The sequence below is a fragment of the Anopheles merus genome, chromosome 2L (genome assembly GCF_017562075.2).
Source record: "Anopheles merus strain MAF chromosome 2L, AmerM5.1, whole genome shotgun sequence".
NCBI classification, from domain to species: Eukaryota; Metazoa; Arthropoda; class Insecta; order Diptera; family Culicidae; genus Anopheles; species Anopheles merus.
Genome location: NC_054083.1, coordinates 35262889 through 35283934, shown reverse-complemented (window position 1 = coordinate 35283934; position 21046 = coordinate 35262889). Strand labels below are relative to the sequence as shown.

Below are 21046 nucleotides of genomic sequence, written 5' to 3'. Positions count from 1 at the left end.
CCTATCGTTTATAGCCTTGAAATCTATGATTACGGATTTCAGCCGGGGACCTACGGCGAAACCCGTTCCGAGCACGTGGTGGCGGTCGTGGCAGCTGTAGTAAATATCGTAGCATTGCTTACCACGCCTGTTGTGCACACCGTTCCCTAGCCACCGAATCTCTTGTAGAGCTACGAGGTCCATGCTCAATGTGGCTAGGGCGTCATCAAGTTGTTTCAAGGCTCCGGCTTTGCTAAGAGTGCGTACGTTCCATGAGCCCATTTTAATCGTTGTCCGGGGGCATTGCGTTGGGTCGGTATCGTTAAGTCCGTTTCGTATCCTTCTGATGCTTTCTGTAGTCAGTTGTTACATGGGACTGGGTGACTGGCCCTGCGCCCACGTGGCCGTTTTATTTAGCGTCGGGTTGCCCCCCCGACGTTCAGGCACCCAGTTTCCCGGGATACCCACCCCCCTCCTGGTTCGCCATATGCCACCATCCGCCCAAGGGGTTGGATCTAGCCCGTGTACCCAAGCTAGGATATATGAAGGCACATGTTACCACTCTGCACGACGAGGACGTGACGGAATAGGAGTTGGATGGGAGAGCCTATGTTATCCCTCGGAGGGCTTCGGATCCCATCCCATTACAGAGCGTCCCATGCATACTATGCGATATTAATTAGTGCACTGCAGACGGGGGGAACCTTTTACTTTGGGAAAAAAAGCCTTGTTTTTTGTGTGTGTGTGCTAACACACAACGACGACGCCCTCATCAACAATGTGTGCAATAGTCCCAACGAACGCTTGAGAACGTTGGATGCGAACAAGCAGCAGGACGCGCTTAGTTGGTGAAGAAGGAAGTCACTATTCAGGGTACTTTATTTTGATGGCATTTATGTTGGGAAAGTTCTCGTACAAATCAACGTCTGATTGTTCGTCGGGACGTGTGTATTCGGCCCTTTCTGCCGTGCAACAACCATTCAGGCTACAGCTGAAGCGTTTAAGCGTCTCATAAAACATCTGCTAACGACATCTATTGCAATGTCTCGGTGCTGTGGTGTTTTGGCCACCAAAAAGTCCCAAAAGCACACAAAATGCAAAAAAAAAAAAACCCCCGAAAACTACATCCCACAAAGTTTGGTCGATTTTGGTCGTCGGTGTTTTTGATGGCAGGGCGGCTGGCCACCAACCACCCTGGTGATGGTGCCATCATCCAACAGAATATTTGTTTATGAATTTCCTCTTTGCTCTTCTTTGTTTGCTTCACAGATTTGGTGCTCCACCACCATCGGGAAAAAAGAACATCTAATAAGTCGCGGCAATAAGTTTGACTGTGTGTGTGTGTGTGTGTGTGCAGCGGGAGCAAAGACGACGCCGACGACGACGCGCCCACCAACGACACCGGCACCGACGCCGGGGCAGCATCCGACGCCCCCGCCGGGTATGGAAGGATGGACAACGAACAGCCACACCAGGAGCTGGTAAAGTGTGTCCTCGTGGGAGACACGGCCGTCGGCAAGACGCGGCTGATCTGTGCCCGGGCCTGCAACAAGCACGTCTCGCTGTCCCAGCTGCTCAACACGCATGTGCCAACCGTCTGGGCCATTGACCAGTACCGGATCTACAAGGATGTAAGTGTGTGTAAGACTGTCTGTGGAGGGGACGACGAGAAGTGCTCCGGAAAACCGCATTCCCATTCAGAAGCTTGGATGGAAACCTCCATCCCACCTCCCATCCCGAGTGGGAAGGGGTTTTTGAGAATGAAATTATGATACCTCTTGCAAAACAACACTGGTGGGAGTAGAGTAAGGGGCTTTTTGGGATGGGAAGGGTTGGTTTTCCGCCACGGGGGAGATAAAGCGTTGCGCTTAGCCTTCTTTAATGACATGTGGCAGTGGAAAATGCATTTAGCGTGTGTTGCTTGCACACGGTTGCTGCCGGTGCTCTGGTGTTCTCCGTGTTCGATTAAGCTCGGTACAGAGCGGTGTACAGGGGTGTCAAAGTCGAAATTTCGCTTGTGCTGGTTTAAGCAAAATTGTAATGTCTTTGACCGATGAGTAAGTGTCATTGTAAAGCCTACAAATGCTGTTTTTCTTTAAATTTGCTTCTAAAAATTTAAGTAAAAGATTATTTTAATATTGTCCAACACGTGGTTGGAGTATCTTTTCTGTTGGAAATTTTCTAGAACATTTGATCGTTTCTGATTTTTCATTTATTAGGAGTGGTGGTGCTCCGTCAAAGGAGTATAATTATTTCTAAAACTCCTAAAAGGGTTCTCTTTGTTTCAAGTTTGTGCCATTATTTTTTCCCCATTTCTTATCTAATGAAAATAGCAACGAAATATTATAGATTAAACACAATCAGTATATGTGCAATGCAAACAAAGACACTATACAAACATGTATCTAAAAGTATCTTATAACTTAAAAACAAGATTCTTGTTAATTTTTGGATCAAGTTTCGATCGTTGCTTCCTGAATTTCGTTACACGTTTCACCACAAAAGATATAGTGGAGCGCCGTTTCTTCGGGTACCTTTTATCCGGCTGTTTGTTTATCCGTGCTGTTGAGAAATGACAGTTCAATACAAAGATGACATTGCGTACTAAGGAGGATATTTGAAGTAAAGGTTATCAGAGCATACTGTCATAACAAAAAATGCTATTATTCATGGCACTTATTCATGGTTATTCATGGCAAATATTCTCATTGGAAAACATGATGTTCATAAAAACTGGATAGTAAACCCTATATTATGTAAATAAAAAAAAATCAGGATAATATACTTTATATAATATATCCTTTGACTCATTATCCGTGTTATTCGAGTATCCGGGCAAGCGCAAGATGTATATTCTCTAGCAAATCAAAGTTTATTTAAACGTGAAGCTATATCTATTAGATATCTCACCTATAAATTTCGCTCCGGATTTCACTTGGTGTGGCCGTGCAATTAAGGTACTGACCCGAAGTTGCAAGGCACCAAACTAAATGCCGTATTACTAGCCGCAAAAAGAAAAAAAGTGCCTAAGAGGAAAAAATATTGCTTAGTGAACTCAACCTTACACCTTGACTATATATTCGCTTTTCAAAGCCCGTTCGCCCCCAACTTCGAATATGTGTTTGACAACCCTGACAAAGACGATGTTTAATTCTTCAATTTCCTTTCGGCTGCGTTCCGTATGGGGGTGAATTTTCACCAACGGTTCGTAGTTGGAAGGAATCGTCTGTTGAACCATCTTGAGGCTGCCCCTCCAGCTCTCTGCACCCACGAACGGACGAGCTCATTCCAGTACACCGACTGTAAATTTGCAATCTGCTCAGCGCAATCGGTGGTCGGTGGTGGTGGTGTTGCTCGATGTGGAAAGTTTATTTTTAGAACATCCCATTTCCGTGCAGACTGTACTACACACGAAGCACGAAGTTTCCTTCTTTGGTACCGAGGTGTGCCGTTGTGTATGCCGTACACACTTGCTCCAGGGGGACAAAAGTTTTCCATCATCACACCTTCACTCTTGTGCGGCTTCCCCTTTCGGTGGAGGTTCCTGTTCCCGATGTGGCGCACACAGTCTTATCGGATGGCACCGCTGGAATGCGCGAACAACACAATGAATTGAATTCCTTTCTTTGTTCCACTTGGGGGTCGATTCCCGGGGCTCCCGGCAGCACCAACTCCAGTGAAGAGGCAGATGGAAGGGTGGGTCTGATGATGCCAAAGCGCAGAAGAAGAAGAAGTATGGCCAGTTGTCGTTACGGAGCCAAAGTGGTGGCAACATTAGAGCGTACAATGTTTTAAAGCGCACCGGCGCACGGATGGCTCTTCGTTTCGGTCTCGGGTCTGGAAGGAAAGAGCAGCGTGCCAACATCGATTTGTACTCTAACGAAAAAAAGAGGGTATTTTCGCTGTCTTTTTTTTCTGTCGCTTTGGGTCTTTTCGTTGCTGCATTGGCTGCACTTGCACTCCTGGACCAGGAATGGCGTCCGAAAGTGTTTGAAGAAATAACAAAGAAAACGGAGAGCTCTCTTGCACCAGCCATCATGAATGGAAAATGCAGCGCGGACCATCTGCGCAGCTAAGCTCGTTTCCCTAGTAACGAGCCACTATTAATAATCAACCAGCGTAGCGCCAAAGTCAGCGCTGACGAAAGGGGAAGCGAAGTGTTTGGGAAGTGGTAAAACGATACGACTTTCTCTCCTCTCTCTCTCTCGCTGTCGAACTGAACGATTTCCTTTAACGTTATCCTGTTCCGCCGTCTTTGATTTCGTTGTGCTTTTGTTATGGTACGAATACACGCACACACACACACATACAGATCGCTAAACCTCTGATATTGGAAACTCAGCGATACGGTGATCGAAGGGTATACAAAGGGGGATTAATAGTGAAGCGTGCTTTCGCTATTTTGTCAAACCATTCCCAGGGAAATAAGATCCAAAAAGAGATTGCTTTTGGCTGTGGGAGAAAGGAAGGAGGGGCAGGAGTGATTGTACTCTTCGGTAGAAATTAATTGGATGAAAGGGATTGGAAAATTGGGTATCCGGGATGGAGTATTCGTTTCGAAAGTGCTAAGGGTATGTTTTATTTATGTTTTTTTAAGCATTACTCTGCTGGAAGTACATGTGATTGGATGTCGTAAGCTTTACTTTTGATGCTTTAGAGGCTATAGAGCAAATAATAAGTTTTCAGGCTCTTTATGAACAGCTGCATTTGACGCGAAAAATGGAAGCTTGAATGTAAAAAGATTGGACGCTTTTATTGAATTTGCGAACTTGGGTGTTATTTTATACTTCTACCGCTACGAACGTGCTATCAACAGCATCTTCTTGGCGCCATAACAAGTGCACGATCTAACACAGGGGTTGGACAACTCTGCTAGTAAAATTTTGTTAGTAAGAATAGTACTTATCAACGACTAGAATCCGCTCAATACCAATACGGATTGGTTTCATGGGATAATCTTCAAAAACTGAATCAGATTAGTATTTATTTCTTCAAAAAAACTGTGAAACCTGCTCAAACCTTTTTTGTCTCTTTAAAACTACAATCTGTTAGATTGAATTTCTGTTCAAGCTTCTGTTGTCCCTAAAATAAACTCTCACAAGGATCTTGATTGTTTCTGGGGAAATATTCATATTGTTCAATTGTTGATTCTTTCAACTCCAAAAACAAAATCCATTTTGAAGGTTCAAATCTAAACTGGAGCAATCAGCATGTTCTCTTCATATTTCGCTGTTATTGATCTTCCCGAATTAAAAGGGATTAATGATCGTACGGCCCAGATAATGATCACGAGATCCAGACTTTGGCGACCCCTTGTTGTAATGCGTCACTTAGAATACAAAAGAAGGAACAGGTTTCTAGTATCAACCAACCGACTGACTGACTGACGTGCTGAAATATGCGCTATGTGGTCAAAGAAGAGTAAAACTGTAATTAAAATTATCGGCGCTTCATGCAACTAGGCATCAGCGTTCCGCAGACAAACAAGCTCGCTGACAGCTGTAATTAATAGCCGTATGAAGCCGCGTATGCATGTCGCATATGTAATTTAATATTGATTTACTGTACTATTGATGATAAAAATATAAAAAATATAATTTTATGTGTTTGTAATGAAGGATAAATGATGAATGTTATAGTTAAAAAAGAAATTAGCACAGAGAGCTGTCCCATCCACCGATAGCCAATCCAAGTTTCGGCCCATTACCGGGCCGTTGTGTGCCATACAAGAACAAAAAGAAAGTACTTATTCTTTCAGAGAGACCTAGTACTATGTATGGGTATTGCGTACAAAAAACTGCAGCCAAACACGCAACACGAAACAATTCCCTTCCAAATAGCTGACCATAGTTAGCGCTTCCAGTGTGCGTGCTGAGTGTGCAAAACCTCTCAATTAGCAACGTTGGTACTGTGCATTGCATGTATTTTAGGGTCTAAAGATTTGTCACGCTCGCATGACTTTCCCGCACACTAAAACGGCTCTAAAGAGGGTGGAGGGAGCAATCGGGGGAGAGTTCACAAACAAACAAACAAAAAACGCAAATCGTCACAGACTGGTCGGCAAAAGCCGGCTGATGATCGAACGGCCCACTAGCGTCCGATTTGTAATTCATACGGCAAGGGGCCTGTTTTTATTTACATTAGATGAACCACCACAACACAACACCGCCTCGGCACAGATGGGTGGTCGATTGCGTTCGATGCTTTGAGTTTTTTCTTCTTCTTCTTCGTTTAAATAACAAACTATATGGCGCAGTTGGAAAATGCATTCCATTGCTTTTGAGAAAGATCGTTGAAGATCAGCTCTGTGCTGAGGGGGGATCTTGTTAGCCCTGGCGCTAGTGAAGCCCACTTGAAGAAGCATTAAGATGCATTATTCTGGTTTTTATGACCATTTCGTGCATACATTATACGACTGTAGCGTGTTTTGATCGGTTCGTGAAGCTAACAAGCGGCGCGCAATTATTGATCGACCAATCGCATTTCTGACAGAACCGGTAGTGGGTTATTCCCCACTTCTTAGATAATGGTGTAATTGGTGTAAAGAAACAACCTCTCTATAACTGTACGTGATCTCTTCTTTCCACAGGTTCTCGAACGATCGTGGGAAATTGTGGACGGTGTCAATGTGTCCCTACGCCTCTGGGACACGTTCGGCGATCACGACAAAGATCGACGGTTTGCGTACGGCAGGTAAGTACCCTACAGAAGCTCCTTCACCTCCACGCGTTCACTATCACTCACTGAATGAACCCATTTTCCCCATTCGCCTCACATTGCAGATCGGATGTGGTGCTGCTGTGCTTCTCGATAGCGAACCCTGTCTCGCTGCGCAACTGTCGCGCCATGTGGTACCCGGAGATACGGAAGTTCTGCCCGGACACGCCCGTCATACTGGTCGGCTGCAAGAACGATCTGCGCTACATGTACCGCGACGAAACGTATCTGTCCTACTTCGGCGAGCGGAGTCCGTTCGTGCGGGCGGCGCGCAAATCCGACCTAGTGATGCCGGACGAGGCGCGCGCCGTCGCGAAGGAGCTGGGCGTCGCCTACTACGAGACGAGCGTGTTCACGTACTTCGGCGTGAACGAGGTGTTTGAGAACGCGATCCGGGCGGCACTGATTGCGCGCCGCGAGCATCGCTTCTGGATGACCAACCTGAAGCGTGTGCAGAGGCCGCTACTACAGGTGAGAGGGAGCGTTTTGCATCTTCTAAATACCATTCGCCATTACTCTATTTCTAATTGCTCTTCTGTTCTGTTTAATTGCAGGCCCCATTCCGACCGCCGAAACCTCCACCGCCGGAAGTGACCGTCATTACCGGCACGCATACGAAGGACATGCTTAACATGTTCAATTCCCAGTGCTATACAGATCTAGTATTAATTGTCGGTACTATCCGTTTTTCCGTACATAGATTTATGTTAGCTAGTAGTTCGAATGCATTTCATAGGTTAGCAAACGGTTCCAATTTAAACACACACACACATACACAAAAGCTCACACACCACACACACACACACTTTTTCTCTCTGGTTGGCCCTGGTTGGTGCCACAAACGAACATCGAAATCTATTAAGCGGTGCGCCCGCCCGGTTTTCCTCCCCTTTTCTCTTTCATGCTTGCTTTGTTCGGGATGGATTTGGCCACACTCTCTCGCCACTGTCGGTGTAGGCTATTAATGATGGACATCAGTGACATTGGTGCGAGAAGCAGCAGCGAATCTAGCATGGTAAGCTCCACGTTTGGCGAATCGACGACGGCCGATTTTAACGAGGACACGGAGTGTCTAATACGCCTCGAGCAGAACAAGGTGGCTCCCAACCGGTAGGTGATTGGATATCATTTAGCACAGCACAGCGGGGACAGTTGCTAAACCTTTGCCTTCCTTCCTTTCCAGCATGTGGGAACAACTCAAGCGACGATCCAGCTATCAGGCATTGCCAACGGTGGAACCGAAGAAAGATCTCTATCGGGAGCTGCATCATCCCGTGTTTCAAAGTATTAGAGTATTCCAGGTATGGGTCGAGCGTTTAGGGACACCATTATATGAAAGATTATAAAAGTATTACTCTCTTTTTGTCATTTAGATTGATAGTGGACGACATAGCTACACGCAAACGCAGACGGTCGTGCAGATCAGCAAGGTGATCACACCGCAGGCGATGCAGCAGTGCCTGAAGTTCATCTACACCGGCACGATCGATCGCGACTGTTTGGATTTGCAGGTTCGTTGATCGCTGTGGTCGCCAGCGCAGCTTCACACCTCCAAAAGTGCACATTCTTTCCTGCAATCACTGCAGTAGTGGTGTAGACGTTAGCAAGAAGTGAAGAGAAGGCGTCTCATTTTGCAATCTCTATCCCTATTCACAACGCTATTCGTTTTCCCCCAATCGATTACACGGTTTTGCTTCACCAATTTCAAACGATCACTATTTTTACGATCATAGTTCGTTCTCTCACCCTTAATAACAGCACCGTACGTCCGCACATATATCACTCCTCTGTGCACTCTTTACTCTTTCCAGACACAGCAAAAGCTTAGAAAACATTCTTCTTTTTCTTCCTCTTTTTTATCTCTATTTTCTATCCTACTAATTGAAATTATTTGCTCCTATTTCTCATGTAAAAGATTTTGTTTTTGTTATTCTTTCAAAAAGTGGAAAACAGTTGCATGTATGTCGTGTAAGGGTTCATACCATTCCCAATTTCCTTTCGTTTTATGTTGTGCTCGCTTGTTTCTGTATTAGCTCCTTTATTTTTTCATCTTTTTGTGCTGTTTTTGTGTGTAACATTTGCTTTCTTGTGTTTTTATTATTCATAGTAGCATTTGCGTATATTTTTCTCTCATTTTCTCATGTTTTTTTTCATGTACTTCATACAAACATGTGTTCCTCATAAATCAAATAATAATGTAAAAAGCGAACACGTTTTGTTGAACTTGTAAAGTAGGAAATGTGAATACGCTTTGCAAAGATCATCTTTCGAACGTCATCTTTGTTCCTCAATTCCTTTCCTCCTTGCCATTCCTTGCCGGCTCTTGAACCACCGAAATCCCTTTTGGTGTCTCACAAATTTATGTTCTCTTCAATATATTTTTCTGTCTTCTGTCGTTCTTCACTGTCGTTTTCGCCCACGCGCTATATCAACCTCTTGCCCGTGCGCCGTCTACAACGACTGCAGACTGCGTCGATAGGATTGATACTGGTAAATGCAAAGTAAAAAGTTAGAACAAAACACACACAAAAACACACAAGCCTTCATACAAAAAAGTACATATACAAACAGTGTTACAAGTATAATTGCGTGTTTGCGTTTCCAAAAAAAAAATGGGGGTGTTGTTTGCCTTTTCTATGCCCTTTAATGTATGTTGGCGTTTGTGAACGTGATAAGAATTTAGAATGTAGGTTAGCGTTTAAAGCAAATGTTGCTACTTTTTTTTCGTTTTTATTGTTTTGTTTTTGTGTTGAGTTGTGTACAGACTTTTCCAGGAATTTCATAGCTGTGGGACACTTTATTGACTCCTTCCTACTTGAAATGAACTTAATGTAAAGGGAATTGGATTCTAGCACCCTTGTTGGATTGGTTATATGAATCTAATAGGAATTTCCACGATACCTGTCCGAAAAGGGTACCATAGAGTCCAATTTCCATCATATGAAGTTAACTTCCTATTAGAAAGAGTCAAGGAAGTGTCCCACAACTATGAGCACCCCTGGAAACCCCTGTATATCTAAAGTTATATCTTTTCATGTGTTTTATGCTCATTTTAGTCTCAACCTATGGTTGGTTATGGACGGGTTTGGTTTGTGTTTCGATGTGAATGTTTTCGGTTTTCGTTTTTGTTTTGTGGCATATCCAAAACTACGTGAAATGGGTCACTAATTATCCTTCCTACTAACTGCAAAGGATGCGTTTTGAGTTTGCCTATGACTTGTTTGTTTTAGTGAGCTTTTTCCCCAGGTTTTTTTTTGTTTGTTCATTTTCTTTTCTTTCTTTTTTTTAGTAATTTGTTCTATGCGGAATGAATTGAATGAATTGAGCTCTGTTTGTTTTACGCTCTTAAAACAACTGCAATACTGATACAATTAATCACATTTATATGACTAGTGGTTTTGCTGCTCTTGTTTCCTTTTTTAACTACTTTTTACTAGAGCACCTTTTAAATAATCCTCTTGTATACTCTATTCTTGCGATGCAATGGAATTTCTTTCTCATTCTTTTGTTTTGAAAAAAACAAAACAAAATTTTGCCTTTTTTACAATTTACAATCCTTCCTTTTTCTTATTAACTATTTCTTCTTTATCTTAAAGGATCGTTTCTTGTTTTTTTTTTTTTCGTTAGTAGCTTTGTACTGAGACTTATGCTGATCGCTCAAGTGTTTTAACTAATTAACCTTATTTTTTGGGTCTATTTTCGTAATTAATTTCACAGGAAATTCGACAGGCGGCCGAGTTTCTGGAGCTACCGCAGCTAATGGTGCTTCTGTCCAACACGCAGGCAAACCAGAGCTTCATGAACGATGAAACGATTCAACACTATTCCACGGTACTGAGTATTATTATTTATATCAATAAAACTAATCAACTAATATTCCATTTTGCTCTTCCCACTTTGCAGTGTATGAAGCAAAACTTGGAGAAATATTGTGTTCAGAACGGTATCTTTGGCGATATCACGTTCGAGCTGGACGATGGCCACATGAAGGCGCATCGGGCCATGCTGGTGGCGCGCTGTGATGTGATGAAGGCGATGCTGAACGGCGACTTCCGCGAGGCTCACGCCAACTTGGTACGTGTGGACGGCAGTCGGATAATGTCCCCCCCCCCTTTGGCATCATTTTAACCTCAATTCGCTTTCAATCGTCCCAACCCGTGCGCAGATCGTACTTCCCGGTGTGACCGAGTACACCTTCCACAAGCTGCTGTGCTATCTGTACACCGACGAAATACCGCCCATCTCGGCGGACAAGTGTCTGAACCTGCTCGAGCTGGCCAACCGCCTGTGTTTGCCCCGGCTGCTGAATTTGGTCGAGTGTCGGGTGATCGAGGATCTGCTCCGCATGTCGCAGAACGAAGCGAGCGAAGCGGTCGAACACTGTCTTCGGCTGCTGGAACCGGTGAAGGTAGTAGTGCTGTGTGATTGATTGTTTATTTGAATTTGCTCGTTAATGTCCCATTTTCACCGTTTTTTTTTTGCAGCTACACAATGCACACCAGCTCGCGGAATGGTGCATGTCGTACCTGTGCGTCAACTACAACAGCATCTGCCGGCTGTCGCCGCGCAGCCTGAAGGGGCTCCACCCGGACAATCAGGACTATCTGCGGGAGCACCGCTGGCCGCCGGTCTGGTATCTGAAGGACTACGACTACTACCAGCGCTGCATGAACGAGCTGAGCCGGGAGCTGAACAGCGGCAAAAAAGACTGTACCGCAGACGATAAGGGGTGTCTGTGCTTTTCCGGAGGTAGGTCCGGCTGACCGGCTGTCCGGTGTCATTTGAAGGAAGGGGCAAGATAAAGAGAGATTTTGGCATGTTTTCAACACTCTCGTGCATGACATTTTTAAACGTTTAGTTACGATCCGATTTCAATACTCATAATGCAGATCAGCAGCGCCAGAAAGCTCTCGTATCATAAGGATCATTTAGGCAAACACTGCACTTGCACTTTCCAGCTAGTTCGTTATTTATTAATTTTGTATCCTACTTCATTTCGTGTTACTTTCATTTTTTACGTTTTTCTTTTCTTTTTTATTTCTTTTCACATCTTTTTTCCTCCCGTTGTTCACGTCCGTGTGTCTGCTTTTTTATGTATTTCATTTTTCAACAACCATTTCGACATTCAATTCTTCACATTCATCAATTTGTTGTACACATTTTCATCCACCTCTCCCTCCCTTACCCTTCCCATGATCATCGTTAACCATCCGCTCCCGCACATTGTCTCACCTCATCCTCATCCGATCGCGTTCGAATTGTCCTACTGGGAACAGTGTTTTTCTGGCTATTAGGAAAATCGAAACGCTCGGCAGCGACGGCCAAATCGGCCATCCAGGCCGGGACGGGCAAGGGCGCGGCCGGTGCAGCCGACCAGCAGGACGCGGTCAGTACCAGCCTCTTCCAGTCGAACGCCAACTCGGTCAACCAGCTCGATCCGGAACACGATGCCGGTGACCTTTGACATCCAGCCGACGGCCCGTGGAGGTAAGGTGGCGGCTTCTATTTCCGTCGCTGTGGATTCTTATCAAAAATTGTTCTTTCTTCCCCAGATCGCTCCGCTTCATCGTCATCCTGCCGGTGCTCATCTGCTTCATCTGCACGATCCTCAGCATCCTGATCATCTTCCAGATCTACACATAATATTTGCTGCAGCGGTAGCCACCGCTGGATGGCTATTGAGCGTTTAGTCCGTACCATCGTTTCCTCCCTGTGCAAGCAGCAGCAGCTGCTGTTTAAAACAACGCCGCATCACGACGCATCCTTCACCTTGGCAAAACCGAAATCATCATCATTAAACACACGGGTCCCGTCGGCGCACAGTCCGGTGAGCAGAATTCAGTAGCAGTAAAGGTTAAGTTATCCCCTTCGTTCACAGTGCAGTAGCAGTAGTAGTAGTAGTGGACACCCCACTCCATACACCACCTCAGGAGAATGCAGTTTAAGACGCAAATTAGGACGCAAAGGTGTATCTATTTATCAAACTTGTGCTAAGCAGGGTGACCTTACGGGGAGGACGCTTTAATAACACCACAGAATGGTGCAGCAACAAAATCACACACAGCATTATATGAAACGAGGTGCTTTGCCGCTCGTTCCCCTTCAAAAAAACAAAAAGTTAGTAGAAAATATATTATTTTCTTATTCCCTTTTTTCCTCTCAACTTTTGCCTCCTATTTGGCATGCTATGTACTGGCAGTTTGTGCATTCCACGGATGGCATTACAACGCGAGTTAGGCGTTTGCTTTTTAAATGTGTAATTATTGGCAAACGAAGGAAGACAGAAGTCAATCGAACAAAAAACCACATATTAATCACGCGTCATGGATTTCTAGACAAAGGAACAATTTCACTTGCTTGCCGTAATGACGTATTTCTTGCGACGAAACAAAGAGCAAAGAGCAACAGAAGCGAAAGCTCTAACCAAAATTAATCACATCACACGTGTACGTTGTGTTGCTTTTGAGGTGCGATTTTTTTTTATTCAAATGCAAAAACAGTAATATCGTTTGCATGTAGGTTATGCGTAATGTTAGGTTAGTTAAACAATAACAATAACAGAAAAAAAAAACAAACCAACCATCGCTATATAATGTGTGAAAAGCATTTTCTTTTACACGCGACCTCCCCTCCGATGATGCTATATCGGTACGAGAGTAAGAGACTTCTTCAATAAAAGTCAACGTCGTTTGGTCAACGAGAACGTACAGTGTGTGTTTTATGTTTTTGTGTGCATTATTAAGTGCTACTACTATTATTATTATTATTATTATTATTATTATTATTATTATTATTATTATTATTATTATTATTATTATTATTATTATTATTATTATTATTATTATTATTATTATTATTATTATTATTATTGTTATTATTATTTTAGTATATTTTGTCCGAATATTTATTTAATTATTATTGTTTGTGAATTGTTGGATTTATTTAATTTGTTCTCGATAATTTCAGTTTTATTCCCTCATCGCCTACCTTTCAGTGGAACTAAAGTATTTAAATTTCATTTCCAAACGACCACCACAGATAACCATAGTAACCATCATACAGTTTCCTTCCCGTCAGTGCAGCTGGTTCTACTACTGACAACCGATTACGAAATATATAAGTTACACCAACACAACAACAACGGATTACAGAACTTGAGCAGAGTAGTTAATCGTAGACGATTGTAAGCTGGCTTTCGATCGATTAGCGTGTTGATCGACTAGTGTGGATCACGTAGTGTGTGTGTGTGTGTGTGTCAATTGTGTAGGACGCTAACAGCGAGATGTAGACACTAAACATTAACGGAGTAGCTAAGCATCCTCAGAGAAGCGGTATTTGTCCAGAGTAGTAGAAGTTGAAACAACCAAACAAACAAAAAAGAGAGAAAAAGCAGCCAAGCAAAACAATGCTAAAAACACGTGGAAACTGCCTCATTTTTTATAAACCAAAAAAAAAAAACCAACAACCAGTGGTGATGTAGTAGTGCAATCGTGTAGTAGGTAACAACAATTAATCGTAAAGAGTTCACCACCTTTTTGTCACGTGTGCTTGTGTGTGTGTGTGCGTGTCTTTCCCTCAATGCAACACCGTAGAATATCGACGCGGGGACGGAAACTCAAACGTCACGCAGCACGCTTTAGTATAAACACCAAACTGTCAACTGTCAAATTCGGAGCTTTTGAGCGAGCGTCTTTGCGATAGCTACCAACAAATTGGGCTCTCTTTTTGATAAACCGTAGCTACTAATACTTATACCGCGCTAGTTGGAAAGGGCCTGAAGGGTTGGGAGGTACATTAACTTTGAACATGAATAGACGATTGCACACTTCAAATACAAAACTTTCTAATCGCTCTTATCGCTAGTGAAGTAAAACAGTGCGTAGTGTAAGAATAGAAGTGGTGCGCAGTATTAGTTGATTTGCTTTACTGCAATTATTAATTCTTTGGTGCCTCATTCTTTCGTATCCTTTACAGGGTTTTACAAACAAGAAAATGGAAGACGGATTTTTTTGTTCGAGATTTTTTGAAATTTTCTTACGTTTTTTTTATCGTATGCCAAATATTTCTAGGCGTGCAATCGTGCTTCGAATCCAAAAATATAATTGAAAAAAAAAAACAGTCAAACAATTTCGAAAATCTTATAAGATTTAACCTTGTTCTCCTGCAATACATACGTACATATGTATTACTGTTACCATAGTTACTATAATTACGGTACGCACTGTATTACTTCTATTGTACTGTACTGTACTGCAGCCCTCAGCATCTTTGCCTTGCGCCGCCATTTGCCGTGTCCGTGTGCCATTTTTGTCGTCGCTGTACTGAAGCAAAAAGGAAGGGTCAAATTTTAGAACCGCCAGTGGGGGTTTTTTTTCTTTTCGTGTAGAAACATTCCATTCCTTCCAAAAGCTCGCGCTGTGTGCACACTACATTTTGCAAACTTAATAAGATAAATTCAAATTTTGAAAGTGGACTGGATCGAAAAAAGGAATAGTGAAATCACTTGGGATAAGAAATGAGTAGTAAATATGAAGAGAGAAAGAAATACAAAATGGCGGCCAAAGGAAAACAAACCAAAAGGAAGCAAACACATAGGAAAACAACAGCACAGCAATGGAAGCAAACACCTAGCAGAGGTGAAAAACGGCATTTTACATAAAGGTAAGGCATTAAACGAAACGTAGAAGTGAACATAGTTCGACAAAAAAAAAACTGTACTGTTGAACAGAAAGCAAAAGAAACCAAAAAAAAAAAGGATACGTACGTAGTAGTTGGCAATGCTATTTAATAGCAAATGTAGGAACAAAAAGGGATATAAAACGCAACCAAGTAAAATAGAAGGAGAAAGAAAAAACAACCGTATTGTGATTAATCCACTGCGCTCTAGTTGATGTAACAAGAATACTAATAATAATAATAATAATAACAGTAGTAATGCTAATTGTAAGACCATAATTGTGAAACTCCCATCACCCTCCTAACAACAGTCTCCCCTCTCCTTTCTCCCCGCACGATCTTCGTACTTGATTCTCGATCGTGTCTCTGTTGTAAATAGCGCTGCACTGAGCTAACGCCTGAGGGAGAGGGGCTTCTACTATTACCAATCAGATGTAGTCCCCACAACAGCACCAACCAACCGGAAAAGAGGGGAAGAAAATCAGATTTTTAACCCAAACCAAGCGATCGAAATTCATCTCCCCGTTTTCTCCCCGGATGCGATTCTCCCCGGTGAGCCTTGCAGGCAGGCAGTAATTGTAACGACCAAAAACCGCTCGTGCAGCCCGAACTCGGTGATATAAACGGAAAACGGGAGTGTCTGCTTCTTCCTCCTAGTAAACAACAACGAATGGGTGGTTCAAATTGTTAATTCTGCATCCGAAACGAAATTGTTTGTCAATTTCTTTCCACTTTTTTATAACATTGAAAGTCGACACAACACCTTGTTTTTTCCAGTTACAGCAAAACCTTGTTTTGAAGAAATGTAGAATTTTAGAGTAGGTTGTTGGTAAGGTTGTTTTTGCTTTGTTTGACATACCACCGTTCACTAAGTGTCACATATCTATTTTGCTTTGCTCTCTAGTCTAAAGTGTAATGCTTTCCTGTTTTGAGTTTATATTTAAGGTGAGCTGCTGCAGGCATTGTTTGCTCTACTTTTAACAAACTATTCACTTCTGAGTCTATTATGTGCTTGTTTTTTTTTTTTCATTCTTTAGTTCAATCCCTCTGTCTGTTTTTGAGTTCTGCTCCTTGCAACGTTTCTTTTCACTAGTTTGATTTCGCTCATATGTATCACGTGGCAACGTAAAGTAATTTTGGGAGTTTTTGAAACTGTGTCTTATTTTCTCATCTCTTTGCGGTATGTATTTTCCATTTTATCTTATTTTTTAACCCCCTTTTTTCGCTTTAATAAACAATCGTGCTTTTATTAAACGTACTTTACGATATACAACGCAGCTTGACTAAACAGCAAACGTGCGGGGTGAAGACAACAAGAACTCTTAATTCCTCTCCTCCTTGTATCTTTTCACTAATAACACGCCTCGCGCATTTACACGAACAGTAAAGTGTGTTGAAGTGCTCATTTATTAAATTTTATCGTGTATACTTTAAAGAGAACTTCAACAATGTTTTTTTTTATGTTGCGAAAACAGTACAGATAAGCACAGCAAGAACCGTAAAAGGAACAATAAACAAAGTCGTGGAACAGAGTAGAAAGCGAAACAATCAAACAGAAGAATACAACATAATTACAATATTAAGGAACAGATCATAACAAAGAAACACACACACAGGTTTAGCGCTCTAGTAAGGTGATGTTACGGCAAAAGATTGCACAGATTGCATATAAAACTGAATGGCAGCAATATTATAACGATTATTCGTTGCTTGCGTTACGATTTGCTAGGTTTTAGATAGGTAAGATTCGTATAGAAATTGCTTTTAAACTTTCTTCACGGTACAATAAGTCACGAGTCTTAAGGGGATGAACGGTTCTAAGAGATTTAGCGATTAGTTCTAACCGGGGGGGGGGGATTTTCTTCACAATCACAATTATTGTCAGCGGTACAGAGGTTGTCGCAGTGCAGAGAGGGTTTGGAAATGGATTTTGCTATTAATTAGTAAAGCACAATAGGGGATTGGATATAAAAACACGGTGTGCTAACAGTATAAAAGGTCAGTCTGTTAAGGTTAACGGCCATAAAGCCAACAACAACGCGCTACTAGAGACGGGGTGGGATTAAGTTCTAGAGATTCACGGCAAAAGAGTCACGGTTTGGTTAGTGAGTGGTAGCGGCGCCCTACCAAATAGTGTGCCATAGGAATGAGTTTAGAGAATGTGCAAGTACGGTACGGATCACAACGACGCCTAAAATTGTAGAGCTAGAAAACGACGATATAGAAACAACACAATGTAAACAATTTCTCCTAAAAGCTACAAAAACACTCTCTCTCTCGCCACACACTCACACTCATATATATCGTATAGAATCATTCATTATCGAACACTGTTTTCCTGTATTCTAAAAGGCTTACTTATTTAGTGATCTGTTGAAGTGATTGATTTTACAATTTAAGAAACGGTTTGTGAGTGTGTACGCTGTGTGCTTATAAAATTAATCCATAAATAACATGCAGCTTAACTTACTGAGCTCGTTCAACATTTAAGAGCTCTTTCTACGCAACTACACGCTACGGTTTAAATTGGCCTATAGGAAAGACTAAACTGTACACCCTCTCTCTTTCTCTCTTTCTTTCGCTCTCATTTTACATCATTAACAATTTCTCTTCCTCACACACTCACTCACTTTCGGGACGCTGAGCAGCGGGTAAACATAACCACACGCCATTAAGTTTAACTTGAAAATGGGTGAAAATCAACAACAAAAAACATTATCAAAACGATCGACTCACTCAGGGACGAAGAGAAGCATCCTCCTCTTCCAGGACATAACATTTAAATAGACTAACTGACCAAAAAACAAAACACAAAGGACCGTCCGTATCACAAATAATGTTCCGAGAACAATTCCACTGCTTTTTAGGCCATCAGCTTGCGCCGGCCATCCTCACCGAGCAGGGCGGACGACGAGCATCAGAGCTGTGGGTAGAACTGGTACGATGTGGACGTGGTTGGGTTGAGCAGGGCGTGTCTTTGCCGCTGTTTGCGTTGCTCCGTCATCTAGAAAAAGGCAAAAACAACGGGGAAGCAATTAACTCTTCAGTCACACTGCAAAAGGTTCCAGCTAAAGCCTCACCTTATTCTCCAGCTCCATGATCTGCGTCATCAGCTCCCGCACCGCAATGTGGTTCGTTTCGAGCAGATTCTTCAAACTGCGCAGCTCGATCTGCTCCCCATCGCCATCGACGGCGGCCAGTGACATCGCTCGCAGTCGCGGGAACCAATCCTGTATGTTGGCCTTCACCATCGCGTGCACGTAACTCTCCGGGCCGGTAAACTCGGTCGGATCCTTCACCTTTACCAGCACGATAAAGTACAGATAGTGCCACATGTTGTGCTCGTTCTTGATGTGCTCCTCGAAGCTGACCGTCTTGTTGTCGAACGCGGACCGGTTGAGGCCGCAGATGAAGCAGGTGTTCTTCAGGATGAGCTCCTTCTGCTGCTTCTCGCTTCTCAGATCGGCGAACGTGTCGATGATCACGCCAAAGATCAGGTTCAGCACAATGATGATGACGATGAAGAAGAACAGCAAATCGTACACGACGCGCGGTACAAACAGCGTCTCCTTACGGCTTGGCGCGCGCAGTATGTCACCAATGCCGCCCCCATTTCTTAGGCCCTGGTTGAGGGTGGTGATGATGCACATGATCATTGAATCGCAGCCGCGCTCCTTCATTTCGCCACCCTCGTCGGCTAGCTCGGTACTGGCGGTACCGGGGGGCTTCGAGCAGGTTGCCTGCACTACCTGCTCCACTACGTCCGGCGGTACCATGTGGCTGACGGTTGCGGAATCTCCAGTGCATCCGGCATCTCCGGCTGTGGGAATGGCCGGTGGTGTGTACTCTTCATCGACTGGCACGAGGAAATCGTCCCGGAAGAACATGTACCCAATGATGGAGAACATGTAGACGAGGATGAGCGCTAGGACGGCGGTTAAGATGATCGATCGCCCGTTTCGCGTTACGGAGCGTATCACATTGAGCAGGGTTTCTTCACGGTACACCACATCGAAGAGCTGCAATAGAAACGGTGGAAATATTATGACTCACTATCATCACATTCATCCATGACCCGGAACAGGTTCAAGATTCGTTATAAAACATTTACAGATGCAGTTCCACGGCCGGAATGAAATTGGGAGCTAATTCAGAACCGATATGGGTGCGGTTCCAGGACCTGTATGGGATCAGTATTAGTTCCAGGACCGGTAAGGGTTCGTGATCGTTTCAAGAACCGGTTTCGGTCCAGTATCAGTTCCTAGAACGGTATGGTTTCAGTATCAATTCTAGGTCCGGTATAAGTTCGGAATCAGTTCCAGAACTGGTATGGGTTCAATATCAGTTCCAGGACCGATATGGGTTCATGATCGATTCGAGGACCAATATGGATTTGTGATCGTTTCAAAAACAGGTCTGGGTCCAGTATCAGTTCCTAGAACGGTATGGTTTCAGTATCAATTCTAGGTCCGGTATAAGTTCGGAATCAGTTCCAGAACCGGTATGGGTTCAATATCAGTTCCAGGACCGATATGGATTCATGATCGATTCCAGTATCAATATGGATTTGTGATCGTTTCAAGAACAGATTTGGGTCCAGTATCAGTTCCTAGACCGGTATGGGTTCGGAATCAGTTCCGAGACTGGTATAGGATCCGGATCAGTTTCAGGAACGATTTGGAGTCAATATCAGTTTCAGTAGACCGGTATAAGTTTGTGATAGGTTTCAGGATCGGTATGAGTACAGTATCAGTTCCAGGACGTTGATTGGTTCCAGAACTGGTATCGGTTAAAGTACAGTTCTAGGACCAATATTGTTTCAGTTCTACTAGCTTCAGGATCAACATGGGTTTGTGATCAAATCCAGGAACGCTAGCGGTTAAATATCTGTTCCAAGATCGGTACGGGTTTGTGATCGGTTCCAGGACTGGTATTGGTTCATTATCAGTTTCATGGCCATTATGGGTGATAAGATCCAGATGCGAGATCCAGATATACGTGATAAGAACCAATATGGGTTGAGTATTAATTTCAGGACTTGTAAGAGTACGTGATCTAGGACCTAAAGTTCCAGGACCGATATGGGTTTGTGATCGACACAAGGTCCGGTATAGGTTCGTGATCAGTTCCAGGACCTTTATGGTTTCAGTATCAGTTTCAGTACTGGAATCAGTACTGGTCATGAATCATGGTTAGTTTCCGAACTAGTATAGATTCAAAATTAGTTGCTCTTGAGATCTCCTTTGGATTGATGCGGTACCTGGGAATGAGAAGCCCTGTAACACTAATCCACTAACACTTACCAAAATGGAGAAGAAAAATGGATGAAGCAGCACACCGAACACGCAGAACAGCAGGTAGAAGAAGTGATAGAGCAGCTCCGCATCGGTAATGATCGACACAAAGTGCTTCTCGAGCGTACCGTAGTTACCCATCAGACTGATAATGTGCACACCCTTCATGATGACGGTGATGCATCCGAGCAGCCAGAGCGTCGGTTCGGGACCGCAGGAAAAGATGAGCCGCAGTATGAGGGCCACCACGAACGTCCTGATGCCCGATTGACGCGGTAGCGTGATGACGATCGCAAGCGATACCAACATGACGATCCAGATCAGGGACGAAAGATGGAAGCTTAGTTCTAGTTGAAATAGATGAGATAGAAAAGCATACT

At 43.3% G+C, this 21046-nt stretch overlaps 2 protein-coding genes across 9 annotated transcripts in view; one reads left to right on the top strand and one right to left on the bottom strand.

The window, feature by feature from the left end:
* The window catches only part of LOC121594876 (rho-related BTB domain-containing protein 2), a 39561-nt gene extending 26162 nt beyond the window's left edge, over positions 1 to 13399 (top strand). For 2 of the 5 annotated variants that reach the window (XM_041918641.1, XM_041918642.1), the window contains exons 2-15: positions 1249 to 1610; positions 6569 to 6672; positions 6762 to 7167; positions 7251 to 7432; positions 7654 to 7806; positions 7880 to 7997; positions 8070 to 8207; positions 9163 to 9186; positions 10414 to 10527; positions 10600 to 10770; positions 10862 to 11104; positions 11181 to 11445; positions 11973 to 12183; positions 12249 to 13399. In XM_041918641.1, the coding sequence (XP_041774575.1) occupies positions 1431 to 1610; positions 6569 to 6672; positions 6762 to 7167; positions 7251 to 7432; positions 7654 to 7806; positions 7880 to 7997; positions 8070 to 8207; positions 9163 to 9186; positions 10414 to 10527; positions 10600 to 10770; positions 10862 to 11104; positions 11181 to 11445; positions 11973 to 12160 (2286 nt within the window). In that variant the 5' untranslated portion in view covers positions 1249 to 1430 and the 3' untranslated portion in view covers positions 12161 to 12183; positions 12249 to 13399. The remainder of the gene's footprint in view (positions 1 to 1248; positions 1611 to 6568; positions 6673 to 6761; positions 7168 to 7250; positions 7433 to 7653; positions 7807 to 7879; positions 7998 to 8069; positions 8208 to 9162; positions 9187 to 10413; positions 10528 to 10599; positions 10771 to 10861; positions 11105 to 11180; positions 11446 to 11972; positions 12184 to 12248) is intronic. The other 3 variants (XM_041918643.1, XM_041918647.1, XM_041918646.1) reach the window with 3 other exon arrangements.
* Positions 13400 to 16213: 2814 nt separating this feature from the next.
* The window catches only part of LOC121591372 (inositol 1,4,5-trisphosphate receptor), a 40424-nt gene continuing 35591 nt past the window's right edge, over positions 16214 to 21046 (bottom strand). For all 4 annotated transcript variants that reach the window (XM_041911772.1, XM_041911774.1, XM_041911773.1 and 1 more), the window contains 3 exons: positions 20676 to 21013; positions 18453 to 19391; positions 16214 to 18376 (listed from right to left, as the gene is read on the bottom strand). In XM_041911772.1, the coding sequence (XP_041767706.1) occupies positions 18290 to 18376; positions 18453 to 19391; positions 20676 to 21013 (1364 nt within the window). In that variant the 3' untranslated portion in view covers positions 16214 to 18289. The remainder of the gene's footprint in view (positions 18377 to 18452; positions 19392 to 20675; positions 21014 to 21046) is intronic.